Source organism: Oncorhynchus tshawytscha, linkage group LG19, assembly GCF_018296145.1.
Source record: "Oncorhynchus tshawytscha isolate Ot180627B linkage group LG19, Otsh_v2.0, whole genome shotgun sequence".
Classification (NCBI taxonomy): domain Eukaryota; kingdom Metazoa; phylum Chordata; class Actinopteri; order Salmoniformes; family Salmonidae; genus Oncorhynchus; species Oncorhynchus tshawytscha.
Window position 1 is genome coordinate 56,028,802 of NC_056447.1, and position 16,354 is coordinate 56,045,155.

The window sequence follows — 16,354 nt, forward strand, 5'->3', positions numbered from 1 at the left end:
AATACAACACAACCAATCAAACATCTTCTCCCCGTAATACTGCCTGTTATGAGAAATACAACATAACCAATCAAACATCTTCTCCCCGTAATACTGCCTGTTATGAGAAATACAACACAACCAATCAAACATCTTCTCCACGTAATACTTCCTGTTATGGGAAATACAACACAACCAATCAAACATCTTCTCCACGTAATACTTCCTGTTATGGGAAATACAACACAACCAATCAAACAACAACAAGTCTGTTTAGTGTCTAGAAAAAAAGAGGACGACGCGGAGACTTGATTCAAACAAACGCAGATAAATGACCTGTGCACTGCGCAGTTCACATTGAAAGGGGATTTCTGCTTGAGCTGAAAATCCTTGGAGTTAACAGGCAATGTGAGATCCGCAAACATTAGAGACACTGCCTTAAAAGTACAGTATAACAATGTGCACAGGTTGTTAATCTGAGTTGGATTGAACGTCTGGCTTGGTGTTGTGTTCTCACCGTATCAAGTTGAGGGGCTGCTCTTTGAAGAAACTGAAAAACTGGGCCCAGTGTTTGTAGAGGTTGAATCTCTCACTCTCACTGTTGGAGTCCCTGGATGGTTTCCAGTATCGAGACTTTATACATACAGAGGGAGACAGATCATTTATCATGTCACGGTCCTACTGTTCATCCTTATCCATGGTTGCAAAATTCAGATAAACCCCCCCAACAAAAATAAATCCCAGTTGAAAGATTCCCAGAGTCAGGAGATAAATAAGCAGGGAATCTGGAATCCTCTCGCCAGGATTTCTGGAAAACCTGGGGATTCTGGGAAAGTTACCCGGAATTGTGCAACCTTATGCCTTCAATCTTGATGAAGTCCTCCACTCTAACCACTAGGCTACCCTGCCGCCCCTCCACTCCAACCACTAGGCTACCTGCCGCCCCTCCACTCTAACCACTAGGCTACCTGCCGCCCCTCCACTCTAACCACTAGGCTACCTGCCGCCCCTCCACTCTAACCACTAGGCTACCTGCCGCCCCTCCACTCTAACCACTAGGCTACCCTGCCACCCCTCCACTCTAACCACTAGGCTACCCTGCCACCCCTCCAACCCCTCCCCCTCCTCTCTAACCACTAGGCTACCTGCCGCCCCTCCACTCTAACCACTAGGCTACCTGCCGCCCCTCCACTCTAACCACTAGGCTACCTGCCGCCCCTCCACTCTAACCACTAGGCTACCTGCCGCCCCTCCACTCTAACCACTAGGCTACCTGCCGCCCCTCCACTCTAACCACTAGGCTACCTGCCGCCCCTCCACTCTAACCACTAGGCTACCTGCCGCCCCTCCTCTCTAACCACTAGGCTACCTGCCGCCCCTCCACTCTAACCACTAGGCTACCTGCCGCCCCTCCTCTCTAACCACTAGGCTACCTGCCGCCCCTCCTCTCTAACCACTAGGCTACCTGCCGCCCCTCCACTCTAACCACTAGGCTACCCTGCCGCCCCTCCACTCTAACCACTAGGCTACCTGCCGTCCCTCCACTCTAACCACTAGGCTACCTGCCGTCCCTCCACTCTAACCACTAGGCTACCTGCCGCCCCTCCTCTCTAACCACTAGGCTACCTGCCGCCCCTCCTCTCTAACCACTAGGCTACCTGCCGCCCCTCCACTCTAACCACTAGGCTACCTGCCGCCACTCCACTCTAACCACTAGGCTACCTGCCGTCCCTCCACTCTAACCACTAGGCTACCTGCCGTCCCTCCATTCTAACCACTAGGCTACCTGCCACCCCTCCACTCTAATCACTAGGCTACCTGCCGCCCCACAATGTGGAATGTCTCATTCCAAAAGGGGATGATAATAGGGTTCATTTTGTTAAAGATACCCCCTTTTTTTTGGTGGGGGGGGATTACTATATGAACGACACATTGTGCACAAAACAATTCCTTGCCCATTTCCACCACTAGATGACTTCACGGATGTCTGTACGTCGATATGAAACAACCTCACAAGAGCCCAGAGGGTAAAGCTGGTTAAAATGACATCACAACCAGTTTTCCCTACTAGGAGAGAAGGTCACTTTCAGAGTTTTTTGGGGGGTCAATTCCATTTCAAATCCAGTCATTTCAGAAAGGAAATCAAATTTCAATTCCACATTTTTTTCTCATTGAAAAAGCATAGAATAAAAATTGTAATTGTAATTTCAGTGTACGTCCTAAATTGTAATTGTAATTTCAGTGTACGTCCTAAATTGTAATTGTAATTTCAGTTTCCGTCCTAAATTGTAATTGTAATTTCAGTGTACGTCCTAAATTGTAATTGTAATTTCAGTGTACGTCCTAAATTGTAATTGTAATTTCAGTTTCCATCCTAAATTGACAGGAATTTAAAACGGAATTGACCCTGGTCACTGTTAGCCTCTTACATCATGTAGTGGGAAGGCCGACCCATAGGTGCCGTTGTTGAGCAGGCGCTTGATGCCCTTCTTGTCCTCTCTGTCCGTCTTGTGGTAGGGACAACGGGCTAAGATGTAGTACACCTGGAGGGAGGAGAGAGAGCAATACATATATAGAGATTCACACTTCTACAAATAGAGGACTGTCTATTCTACAAGTCACTATACTGCCATGACTACATTCCAAATTAATTTATAAAGCCATTTTTACATCGACGGTTGCTTCACAGCCAGGAAGAAACCGTGAAGCGAGAAGTCAGAAGAGAAGTCAATTCTTCTCCTTTGATTCTCTTATACAAAAAACCCTTTACGTTGGCCTACTTACTATCCTGTTTCGGACGGAAGGAGGGAAGAATGTCTCCTTGTCATCGATGAGGAAGAAGTCAATCTTTCCCTTGTTGAAAGGTGAGGTGAAATAGTCAGGTTCAGGATTCATAATGTGGTCCGGTAGACGGAAAGGAGTGAACAGCCAGTCCATGGGAATGTCCTGGATGAAGAACATATGAAGAAAAACAATACTTCACTGCCGTCCTGCCAACTCCTTGTCACCACAAACATGTTTCCGGATGACAATGACAACAATGTAGTTGGCATGAACACAAACAGATCTGGGATCAGGCTACCGTTTTAACCTACAGTCCAAAGACTGGCCAGATATTTTCTTTCAGTTCTGGTATTGGAACCAATCCGTTTTGCTTGGCCCGCCTCGCTAACCGCTAGGCTACCTGGCCACTGTACCTGGTGAACGGGGATGTCGTTTTCCTTGAAGGGAACCTTGATCTTGAGGACATCGGCGTAGGTGGCCAGAACCTCCCATGGAGCGTGGATCTTCACAAAGTACGTCTTCCTGTCATCTGACACCTGATTGGAGGAGAGAGATGGAGTGATGGAGAGATAGATAGATGTGGAGATGGATGGACAGACAGGAAGATGGACAGGCAAACAGACACAGCCTGTCAATTATTTAACCAATAGCCAAGTTTAGCTACTTAAGTTCACCTCCACCACCACAAACAAACCATTTTCCTGTACTGCGTTATAAAGTTGATAAACCAGAGTATTTCTATTGATCTATCTCTCCCCCCAGTGGTGAGAAAGAGTAATGGCATCCCCCTGTACAAAAACACTGCCAGGACAGCATGTCCCTGTATACTAAAAATCTCTTGTTTCAGACCTATATTCATTCACTAGCCTGGTCTCAGATCTGTTTATGCGGCGTTGCTAACTCCTCTGGTCCGATGGTGTTAGCAACACAGACATATCTGGGACCAGGCTATTTATTCACCAGAACTTGGTTAGATGTAATCAGATAAACCTTCAGGGCAGGAATCTTACCAATTTATCCTCTGTCTCCAGCTCCAGCCCTGCTTTCTGTAGGTTAGCCTCATACTCCCTCCGCCTCTCCTGTTGACACAACATAGAAGGAAGAAAAGAGAAGAGGAGAGAGGAGCATAGAGGGGAAGAGAGGAGAGGAGAGACGATAGGAGAGGAGAGAGGATATGAGAGGAGAGACGATAGGAGAGGAGAGAGGAGCATAGAGGGGAAGAGAGGAGAGGAGAGACGATAGGAGAGGAGAGAGGATATGAGAGGAGAGACGATAGGAGAGGAGAGAGGATATGAGAGGAGAGACGATAGGAGAGGAGAGAGGAGCATAGAGGGGAAGAGAGGAGAGGAGAGACGATAGGAGAGGAGAGAGGAGCATAGAGGGGAAGAGAGGAGAGGAGAGACGATAGGAGAGGAGAGAGGATATGAGAGGAGAGACGATAGGAGAGGAGAGACGATAGGAGAGGAGAGAGGATAGGAGAGGAGAGACGATAGGAGAGGAGAGAGGATATGAGAGGAGAGCGGATAGGAGAGGAGAGATGATAGGATAGGAGAGAGGATATGAGAGGAGAGGAGAGACAATAGGAGAGGAGAGAGGATAGGATAGGAGAGGAGAGATGATAGGATAGGATAGGAGAGACGATAGGATAGGAGAGGAGAGACGATATGAGAGGATACCCCAACATGTCTCCCTACTCCCCAACCCATTACCCAAACATGTCTCCCTACTCCCATTACCCCATCATGTCTCCCTACTCCCAACCCATTACCCCAACATGTCTCCCTATTCCCATTACCCCAACATGTCTCCCTACTCCCCATCCCATTACCCCAACATGTCTCCCCATCCCATTACCCCAACATGTCTCCCCATCCCATTACCCCAACATGTCTCCCTACTCCCATTACCCCAACATGTCTCCCTACTCCCATTACCCCATCATGTCTCCCTACTCCCATTACCCCAACATGTCTCCCTACTCCCATTACCCCATCATGTCTCCCTACTCCCCATCCCATTACCCCAACATGTCTCCCTACTCCCCATCCCATTACCCCGTCATGTCTCCCCATCCCATTACCCCAAAATGTCTCCCTACTCCCATTACCCCAACATGTCTCCCTACTCCCATTACACCATCATGTCTCCCTACTCCCATTACCCCATCATGTCTCCCTACTCCCATTACCCCATCATGTCTCCCTACTCCCCATCCCATTACCCCAACATGTCCCCCTACTCCCCAACATGTCTCCCTACTCCCCATCCCATTACCCCAACATGTCCCCTACTCCCCAACATGTCTCCCTACTCCCCATCCCATTACCCCAACATGTCTCCCTACTCCCCAACATGTCTCCCTACTCCCCATCCCATTACCCCAACATGTCTCCCTACTCCCCATCCCATTACCCCAACATGTCTCCCTACTCCCCATCCCATTACCCCAACATGTCCCCCTACTCCCCAACATGTCTCCCTACTCCCCATCCCATTACCCCAACATGTCCCCCTACTCCCCATCCCATTACCCCAACATGTCTCCCTACTCCCCATCCCATTACCCCAACATGTCTCCCTACTCCCCATCCCATTACCCATGTCTCCCTACTTCCCACATGTCTCCCTACTCCCCATCCCATTACCCCAACATGTCTCCCTACTCCCCATCCCATTACCCCAACATGTCTCCCCATCCCATTACCCCAAAATGTCTCCCTACTCCCCATCCCATTACCCCAACATGTCTCCCTACTCCCATTACCCCATCATGTCTCCCTACTCCCATTACCCCAACATGTCTCCCTACTCCCATTACCCCATCATGTCTCCCTACTCCCCATCCCATTACCCCAACATGTCTCCCTACTCCCCATCCCATTACCCCATCATGTCTCCCCATCCCATTACCCCAAAATGTCTCCCTACTCCCATTACCCCAACATGTCTCCCTACTCCCCATCCCATTACCCCAACATGTCTCCCCATCCCATTACCCCAAAATGTCTCCCTACTCCCCATCTCATTACCCCAACATATCTCCCTACTCCCCATCCCATTACCCCAACATGTCTCCCTACTCCCCATCCCATTACCCCAACATGTCTCCCTACTCCCCATCCCATTACCCCAACATGTCCCCCTACTCCCCAACATGTCTCCCTACTCCCCATCCCATTACCCCAACATGTCCCCCTACTCCCCAACATGTCTCCCTACTCCCCATCCCATTACCCCAAAATGTCTCCCCAACACTCCCCATCCCATTTACCCCAACATGTCTCCCTACTCCCCATCCCATTACCCCAACATGTCTCCCTACTCCCCATCCCATTACCCCAACATGTCTCCCTACTCCCCATCCCATTACCCCAACATGTCTCCCTACTCCCCATCCCATTACCCCAACATGTCTCCCTACTCCCCCCCATCCCATTACCCCAACATGTCTCCCTACTCCCCATCCCATTACCCCAACATGTCTCCCTACTCCCCATCCCATTACCCCATCATGTCTCCCTACTCCCATTACCCCATCATGTCTCCCTACTCCCATTACCCCAACATGTCTCCCTACTCCCCATCCCATTATCCCATCTTGACTCCCTACTCCCATTACCCCATCATGTCTCCCTACTCCCATTACCCCATCATGTCTCCCTACTCCCATTACCCCAACATGTCACCCTACTCCCCATCCCATTACCCCAACATGTCTCCCTACTCCCCATCCCATTACCCCAACATGTCTCCCCATCCCATTACCCCAACATGGAACATTTGATAGGTTTATAAAAGGCCTTTCCCCTCCCAGAAGACCCAGCCATTGGTTGCTCCCCTCCCAGAAGACCCAGCCATGGGTTGCTCCCCTCCCAGAAGACCCACCCATTGGTTGCGCCCCTCCCAGAAGAGCCACCCATTGGTTGCTCCCCTCACAGAAGACCCAGCCATTGGTTGCTCCCCTCCCAGAAGACCCTCTCTATAAACCGTCTGATCATCATGCTTACTAGAACCAGCTACACGTTTTAGAAATATTTGCAAATGTATTCAAAATAAAAAACAAATACATTATATACATCATTATTCAGACCCTTCGCTATGAGAATCGAAATTTAGACTCGAAATCAACCCTGTTTCCATTGATCAACGTTGAGATGTTTCTACAACTTGATTGGACTACACCTGTGGTCAATTCATTTGATTGGACATGGTTTGGAAAGGCACACACCTGTCTATATAAGGTCCCACAGTTGACAGTGTATGTCAGAGCAAAAACCAAGCCATGAGGTTGAAGGAATTGTCCGTAGAGTTCCCGAGACAAGATTATGTCGAGGCACAGATCTGGGGAAGGGTACCAAAATATTTCTGCAGCATTGAAGGTCCTCAAGAACACAGTGGCCTCTATAATTATTAAATGAAGAAGTTTGGAACCACCAAAACTTTTCCTAGAGCAGGCTGCCCATCCAAACTGAGCAATCAGAGGATAAGGGCCTTGGTCAGGGAGGTAACCAAGAACCCGATGGTCACTCTGACAGAGCTTTTTGCAGCACTCCACCAATCAGGCCTTTATGATAGAGTGGCCAGACAGTAGCCCCTCCTCAGTAAAAGGCACATGACAGCCTGCTTTATTTGCTAAAAAGGCACCCAAAGGACTCTCAGACCATGAGAAACAAGATTGAACCCTTTGGCCTGAATGCCAAGCGTCATGTCTGGAGGAAACCTGACACCATCCCTACGGTGAAGCATGGTGGTGGCAGCATCATGCTGTGGGGATGTTTTTCAGTGGCAGGGACTGGGAGACTAGTCAGAATCTAGGGAAAGATGAACGAAGCAAAGTACAGAGAGATCCTTGATGAAAACCTGCTCCAGAGTGCTCAGGATCTCAGACTGGGGCGAAGATTCACCTTCCAACAGGACAACGACCCTAAGTACACAGCCAAGACAACACATGAGTGGCTTCGGGACAAGTCTCTGAATGTCCTTGAGTGGCAGAGCCCGGACTAGAGCCCGGTCAAACGTCGCTGGAGACACCTGAACATAGCTGCGCAGCAACGCTCCCCATCCAACCTGACGGAGCTTGAGAGAATCTGCAGAGTAGAATGGGAGAAATTCCCCAAATACAGGTGTGCCAAGCTTGTAGCGTCAAACCCAAGAAGACTCTATGCTGTAATCACTGCTAAAGGTGCTTCAACAAAGCACTAAGTAAAGTGTCTCAATACTAAATGTGATATTTCTGTTTGTTTTTTTATACATTTGCTAAAATTTCAAAAAAAGTTTTTGCTTTTTCATTATGGGGCATTGTGTGTAGATTGATGAGGGAAAAAATACTATTTGATCAATTTTAGAATAAGGATGTAATATAACAAAATCAAGGGGTCTGAATACTTTCCGAATGCACTGTATATCATTATACACCACTTTATCATGTGGACTTTGTGTACAGGAAGCTTCACCCCAAAATGGCTACTTCTCCCACACAGCATGCAAATAGTACTCAAATATACTTAAATAACAAAGTTACCAAGGAGACTAAGGGTCAATTCAAGGCTAACTCAAAGCAGGAGGCAGATGATAAGGACATTCCATTCCATGGGGCTCAGTCACTGGCTAGGAATGAGGAATTATAGGTACTGTAGCTTAGCTTAGCTTAGCTTAAATGCTTCATCTTGTTTCAAGGTATTTGTGTCATGTAGCTTATTTCTGAAATATGAACACTATCAACAGTCAGTGCTTGCTATTATGAACAGCTTGGCAAGAGACGTACCTAGCTGGTGCTGACAAGTGAGGTGAGTCAAGTGAAGTGAGTCAAGTAAGGTGAGTCAAGTAAAGTGAAGTGTGTCAAGTAAAGTGAGTCAAGTAAGGTGAGTCAAGTAAAGTGAAGTGAGTCAAGTAAAGTGAGTCAAGTAAGGTGAGTCAAGTAAAGTGAAGTGAGTCAAGTAAAGTGAGTCAAGTAAGGTGAGTCAAGTAAAGTGAAGTGAGTCAAGTAAAGTGAGTCAAGTGAAGTGAGTCAAGTAAAGTGAGTCAAGTGAAGTGAGTCAAGTAAAGTGAGTCAAGTAAGGTGAGTCAAGTAAAGTGAAGTGAGTCAAGTAAAGTGAGTCAAGTGAAGTGAGTCAAGTAAAGTGAGTCAAGTGAAGTGAGTCAAGTAAAGTGAAGTGAGGTGAGCCAAGTGAAGTGAGTCAAGTGAAGGAAGAGTGCTATGTATTACAGCATCCTGAATTATGTTCATACATCTTATTCACCCTGTATTATTGTAGTATTACCAACTACAGAGCCATGTAGCCGGATTAAACCAGAACGAACTCTGAACTCACAACGGAATGGAGCATTCAGTCAGGTTTTACCCAGGCGGTGTCCTATGCCCAGAAACCAGTATTATTAAGTATCACTGAGAATTACAATGAAACCCCTGCGATGACAATGCACTTGACAACTATTTGCAGTAGAAGGAAGTGTAGTTGATAGTGAGGTGTGTTTCTGAAGGTTGTATTTGACCTGTTTCCTCTCTCCGTCTCGGTCATCCACATAGGACAGGACGAAGTCAATCCTCCTCTTTCCATCCCGGAAGAACACAGAGTCCTTACTCTGCTGATGCTTGTCAACCTGGGAGGAGACAGACAACACACACACAGACAAACAGTCAACACACCGTCAACACACAGTCAACCACAGTCAATACACACCAATACACAGTCAACACACACCAATACACAGTCAACACACAGTCAACCACAGTCAACCACAGTCAACACACACCAATACACAGTCAACACACACCAATACACAGTCAACACACAGTCAACCACAGTCAACAGACACCAATACACAGTCAACACACAAACACAGTCAGCTGACATTCCCAGATATAGGGCCCGTTTCCCAGACATAGATTAAGCCTAGAACTGGAATAAATAGCTATGTAAATGGAGTCTCTGTCTGGCAAAATGGTCCATGAAGTACACCACCACACAGGAAAGCCTTGGATGCCTTGAAATGCAAACAGCCTTCAGTTCACTCCAACTTCAAAGTTTGAGTATCTCTCTACACAGGCGTTTCAAGGTAGAACCACAGCTGAACACATTATTGGAAAAAGCCAGACCTCTGAACCGTGCTATCCACAGCACAGCAACACCCCTGCAAATCAATACCGTCACTGTAACAAGATACATGGAACTAAGATGAAGAATCACACACAGCATCACAGTATTACCGCCCCTGCAGAAACGGAGCCGGATGATGAGGACATGCAAGTAGCAGGAGCAACGCAATTCAACCACGGCTGAAATGTTCTATGTTCCATTAAGCATAGTTACGTTGAGCTTATCAGGAGGTCTGAATCTTGTTTTATCCACATTAGAACTGACCATGGTTTGGTCATTATTTTAATACACTGAGTCATGGTTTGGTCATTATTTTAATACACTGAGTCATGGTCTGGTCATTATTTTAATACACTGAGTCATGGTCTGGTCATTATCTTAATACACTGAGTCATGGTCTGGTCATTATTGTAATACACTGAGTCATGGTCTGGTCATTATTTTAATACACTGAGTCATGGTCTGGTCATTATTTTAATACACTGAGTCATGGTTTGGTCATTATTTTAATACACTGAGTCATGGTCTGGTCATTATTTTAATACACTGAGTCATGGTCTGGTCATTATTTTAATACACTGAGTCATGGTCTGGTCATTATTGTAATACACTGAGTCATGGTCTGGTCATTATTTTAATACACTGAGTCATGGTCTGGTCATTATTTTAATACACTGAGTCATGGTCTGGTCATTATCATTGAGTCATTCTGGTCAATTTTAATACACTGAGTCATGGTCTGGTCATTATTTTAATACACTGAGTCATGGTCTGGTCATTATCTTAATACACTGAGTCATGGTCTGGTCATTATTGTAATACACTGAGTCATGGTTTGGTCATTATTTTAATACACTGAGTCATGGTCTGGTCATTATTTTAATACACTGAGTCATGGTCTGGTCATTATCTTAATACACTGAGTCATGGTCTGGTCATTATCTTAATACACTGAGTCATGGTCTGGTCATTATCTTAATACACTGAGTCATGGTCTGGTCATTATCTTAATACACTGAGTCATGGTTTGGTCATTATCTTAATACACTGAGTCATGGTCTGGTCATTATCTTAATACACTGAGTCATGGTCTGGTCATTATCTTAATACACTGAGTCATGGTCTGGTCATTATCTTAATACACTGAGTCATGGTCTGGTCATTATTTTAATACACTGAGTCATGGTCTGGTCATTATTTTAATACACTGAGTCATGGTCTGGTCATTATTTTAATACACTGAGTCATGGTCTGGTCATTATCTTAATACACTGAGTCATGGTCTGGTCATTATCTTAATACACTGAGTCATGGTCTGGTCATTATTTTAATACACTGAGTCATGGTCTGGTCATGATCTTAAAACATTGATTTTGGTCTGGTCATTATCTTAATACACTGAGTCATGGTCTGGTCATTATTGTAATACACTGAGTCATGGTCTGGTCATTATCTTAATACACTGAATCATGGCCTGGTCATTATCTTAATACACTGAGTCATGGTCTGGTCATTATCTTAATACACTGAGTCATGGTCTGGTCATTATCTTAATACACTGAGTCATGGTCTGGTCATTATTTTAATACACTGAGTCATGGTCTGGTCATTATCTTAATACACTGAGTCATGGTTTGGTCATTATTTTAATACACTGAGTCATGGCCTGGGTCTTCAGTAATCTCGGTTAACCCAGAAATAAAATCGTACAGAATTTGTTTACGTAGTATGTCCACGAGAGGTTAGGTCTTGAAAGGTTGGGTCTTAGTCTGGATCTTAAAGACTTCTGTCATGATTATAGGTTGGGCTTGTGTCTCAAGGACATCGGTCTTGACTCTATCTCTGGTTAGTTAACAGATTACAGTAGCCTCTGTCCAAGGCGGCACACAAAGCATTCCCACTGGGCACACCATGTCATTTCAACGTGGATAATATTTGGTTGAGATTACAAACTCTATGCACCCACTCATAAAGAGAGCCAAAAGTTAGTTGAATTTCCTATGTTTTGTCACTATGCTTTCAACCATCTTAAAAACAACAAAATTCCAATGGAAAAAATAGCATCTGATTGTTGGTTTTAGTTCACCGAAATGTCTATAACTGCTAGGGGTGCTAGGGGTGTGCCGAGTAGTCGGACAAAATGATAATCGCAACGGATATGGGTACATTTTTTGGATACGCGTAAGATCCGAGTATATTTTGTAATTATCTGTGATCGTAAAAATAAATTAAAAAATAAGTTATTTTCGGGTACCAGCAAGCATCTTTCTCACGTCAGTCAGTCCCAGAGTTTCTAAAGCGTATTGTACTGTCTTTGAGTCAGTCATGTGCGAGGTTCTACGTGGACTAGGTAACTTAACTGGCTAGTTTGCCTGTCTGTAAAGAGATGGGCGGGTTGTCCGTTGATCCTGCCGCTCTGATTGGATAGAGTGAAGGTGTATTTCTCTGTCCACTCGCTTCATCATTACGATCACTTTTCCTCGCATGTTTTCAGTCTGATCATTTAGATTGCTGCTGCCTGCTAGTAAGATAAATCACAAGGTGAGGATGTTTGTTATCAAGCGATCAATGTGCATAATATCTAACAAGTGGGGCAAACGGTAGGGAAAACATATGAAACCTCTGACTGAGTGACAACAAACTTCGCTGCCCGCTGCAAATTGAGGACACACAGACAACACTCCGCACACGGCTCCTAATCTGCAGCTTTTTTTTAGCAGTGAGAATGTGAAACTGTCAATTTCTGGAAACGATTATGAATACCAGTATGGCCATGTCGGCACACCCCCAATCATTGCGCTTTCAACCATTTAAAAGCACAGCAAAGTTCGGGAATACAATGAAAAAATCGTGTTTATTTATATAAAAAATTGCCACCTGGGAACACACTGGTTGAAGGCATTTATAGTGACAGTAACCTCAAAATGTCGCCATGCACGTTAACTCATTTTATAGTCCCAACCTCTCGTTATGTGTTGGTCTGGGTCTCAAGGACTTCTGTCTTGATTAGAGGCCATGGTTAACTGGAGAGAGATCTCAATTAAATGTCAACAAGACAAGACTGACTACTGAACAGCAAAAGAAAACAACAAAGTGAAGTTCCATGACTGTCTGGCTTTGCTACTGACTGATTGTTTCTGTTTCAATAGCAACAGTCTAGTTAGCATATCACTCAGAATGAAGCAAGGTACTGGGCATGGTAGACCAATAGCAACAGTCTAGTTAGCATATCACTCAGAATGAAGCGAGGTACTGGGCATGGTAGACCAATAGCAACAGTCTAGTTAGCATATCACTCAGAATGAAGCGAGGTACTGGGCATGGTAGACCAATAGCAACAGTCTAGTTAGCATATCACTCAGAATGAAGCGAGGTACTGGGCATGGTAGACCAATAGCAACAGTCTAGTTAGCATATCACTCAGAATGAAGCGAGGTACTGGGCATGGTAGACCAATAGCAACAGTCTAGTTAGCATATCCTCAGAATGAAGCAAGGTACTGGGCATGGTAGGCCAATAGCAACAGTCTAGTTAGCATATCACTCAGAATGAAGCGAGGTACTGGGCATGGTAGACCAATAGCAACAGTCTAGTTAGCATATCACTCAGAATGAAGCGAGGTACTGGGCATGGTAGGCCAATAGCAACAGTCTAGTTAGCATATCACTCAGAATGAAGCGAGGTACTGGGCATGTTAGGCCAATAGCAACAGTCTAGTTAGCATATCACTCAGAATGAAGCAAGGTACTGGGCATGGTAGGCCAATAGCAACAGTCTAGTTAGCATATCCCTCAGAATGAAGCAAGGTACTGGGCATGGTAGGCCAATAGCAACAGTCTAGTTAGCATATCACCCAGAATGAAGTGAGGTACTGGGCATGGTAGGCCAATAGCAACAGTCTAGTTAGCATATCACTCAGAATGAAGCGAGGTACTGGGCATGGTAGGCCAATAGCAACAGTCTAGTTAGCATATCACTCAGAATGAAGCAAGGTACTGGCATGGTAGGCCAATAGCAACAGTCTAGTTAGCATATCACTCAGAATGAAGCGAGGTACTGGCATGGTAGACCAATAGCAACAGTCTAGTTAGCATATCACTCAGAATGAAGCAAGGTACTGGGCATGGTAGGCCAATAGCAACAGTCTAGTTAGCATATCACTCAGAATGAAGCAGAATGAGCAGGTACTGTCATGGTAGGCCAATAGCAACAGTCTAGTTAGCATATCACTCAGAATGAAGTGAGGTACTGGGCATGGTAGGCCAATAGCAACAGTCTAGGCATATCACTCAGAATGAAGCCATGAATGGTACTGGGCATGGTAGGCCAATCAGCAACAGTCTAGTTAGCATATCCACTCAAAATGAAGCAAGGTACTGGGCATGGTAGGCCAATAGCAACAGTCTAGTTAGCATATCACTCAGAATGAAGCTACTGTCATGACTAGGCCAATAGCAACAGTCTAGTTAGCATATCACTCAGAATGAAGTGAGGTACTGGGCATGGTAGGCCAATAGCAACAGTCTAGTTAGCATATCACTCAGAATGAAGCGGTACTGGGCATGGTAGGCCAATAGCAACAGTCTAGTTAACATATCACTCAGAATGAAGTGAGGTACTGGGCATGGTAGACCAATAGCAACAGTCTAGTTAGCATATCACTCAGAATGAAGTGAGGTACTGGGCATGGTAGACCAATAGCAACAGTCTAGTTAGCATATCACTCAGAATGAAGCGAGGTACTGGGCATGGTAGACCAATAGCAACAGTCTAGTTAGCATATCACTCAGAATGAAGCAGGTACTGGGCATGGTAGACCAATAGCAGGTTGAGTCTAGTAGCATATCCATTTTCAGAATGAAGCGGGTACTGGGCATGGTAAACCTAATCTATAATAATTAAAACAGTGCTGTAGTTTTTGTAAATCTAGCCTTGTCCCAGAACTTGTCCCAGTCTATTTGGCAAGACAGCACAAACAGTTCTGGGACAAGGCTAGATTTACAAAAAGTTACTGCACGTTCCAATATATAGATCAGAGATCAGGCTGTCCTTGTCAAGCAGACCACCATAGTCCCTGTGCCCAAGAACAACAAGGTAACCTAAATGACTATCACCCAGTAGCACTCACATCTGTAGCCATGAATGGTTTAAAAGGCTGGTCATGGCATCACATCAACAACATCATCCCAGACACCCTTGACCCACTGCAATTTGCATACCGCCCCAACTGATCCACAGACGATGCAATCTCCATTGCACTCCACACTGCTCTTTCCCACTTGGACAAAAGGAACACCTAAGTGAGAATGTTGTACATTGACTACAGCTCAGACTTCAACACCATAGTTCCCTCCAAGCTCATCTCGAAGCTAAGGACCCTGGGACTGAACAACTCCTTCTGCAACTGGATCTCAATGGTGCAGGATTTCTTATAAGTTTCCGGGTTAGAGTCCCGCACCTTGAAAGCGGCAGCTCTACCCTTTAGCTCAGTGCGAATGTTGCCTGTAGCCCATGGCTTCTGGTTGGGGTATGTACGTACAGTCACTGTGGGGACGACGTCCTCGATGCACTTATTGATGAAGCCAGTGACTGATGTGGTGTACTTCTCAATGCCATCGGAGGAATCCCGGAACATATTCCAGTCTGTGCTAGCAAAACACTCCATTTAGCACGATATGTTACATTTGGTATGAAGACCAGGTTGAATATAAGGATAAATTCACCATTTTTATGGGGCGAGATTGGTTGGCTTAACAGGGTAGAATGAGGTACGCAAATAAATATTGTAATTTTAATCAATAATCATAAAACAGTCCTGTAGTTTAGCATCTGCTTCATCTGACCACTTTTTTTATTGACAGAGAGCTTTTATTCACTGGTGCTTCCTGCTTTAATTTGAGCTTGTAAGCAGGAATCAGGAGGATAGGATTGTGGTCAGAATTACCAAATGGAGGGCGAGGGAGAGCTTTGTACACTTCTCTCTGTGTGTGGAGTACAGGTGATCTATAATTGTTTTTCCTCTGGTTGCCCATTTAACATTTAACACGTTGATAGAGATTTGGTAGAACTGATTTAAGTTTCCCTGCATTAAAGTCTCCGGCCACTAGGAGTGCCGCCTCTGGGTGAGCGGTTTCCTGTTTGCCTGTCTAGTTGTTATGTTGTAATCATGTTATGTTGTAGCTGCGTCTCTTCCTCTTGCCAATAACTGGGATGTTGGCCTTGTTATTTTGACTCATCACATACGCTGCTATTACTGTTTATTGTCTATCTTGTTGCCTAGTTACTATTTCCCTACCTATTGTGAGCTCCAAAAGTATTGGGAAGGTGACACATTTTTTGTTGTTTTGGCTCTGCACTTTGGACTTGAAATGATACATTCACTATGAGGTTAAAGTGCAAACTGTCAGCTTTAATTTGAGGGTAGTTACACAGACTACCTGTATTGACCCTTTTTGCACTAACCTTTCTTTGACAAATTTTTATTTATTTATTTT

The 16,354-nt window shown here is 45.2% G+C and overlaps 1 protein-coding gene across 3 annotated transcripts in view; it reads right to left on the reverse strand.

The window, feature by feature from the left end:
* Positions 1-16,354, reverse strand: part of LOC112235172 (anoctamin-5) — a 74,802-nt gene that overhangs the window by 24,954 nt on the left and 33,494 nt on the right. For all 3 annotated transcript variants that reach the window (XM_042301933.1, XM_042301935.1, XM_042301934.1), the window contains 6 exons: positions 9,256-9,363; positions 3,774-3,842; positions 3,177-3,299; positions 2,764-2,925; positions 2,409-2,522; positions 497-612 (listed from right to left, as the gene is read on the reverse strand). In XM_042301933.1, coding sequence (XP_042157867.1) covers positions 497-612; positions 2,409-2,522; positions 2,764-2,925; positions 3,177-3,299; positions 3,774-3,842; positions 9,256-9,363 — 692 coding nt within the window. The remainder of the gene's footprint in view (positions 1-496; positions 613-2,408; positions 2,523-2,763; positions 2,926-3,176; positions 3,300-3,773; positions 3,843-9,255; positions 9,364-16,354) is intronic.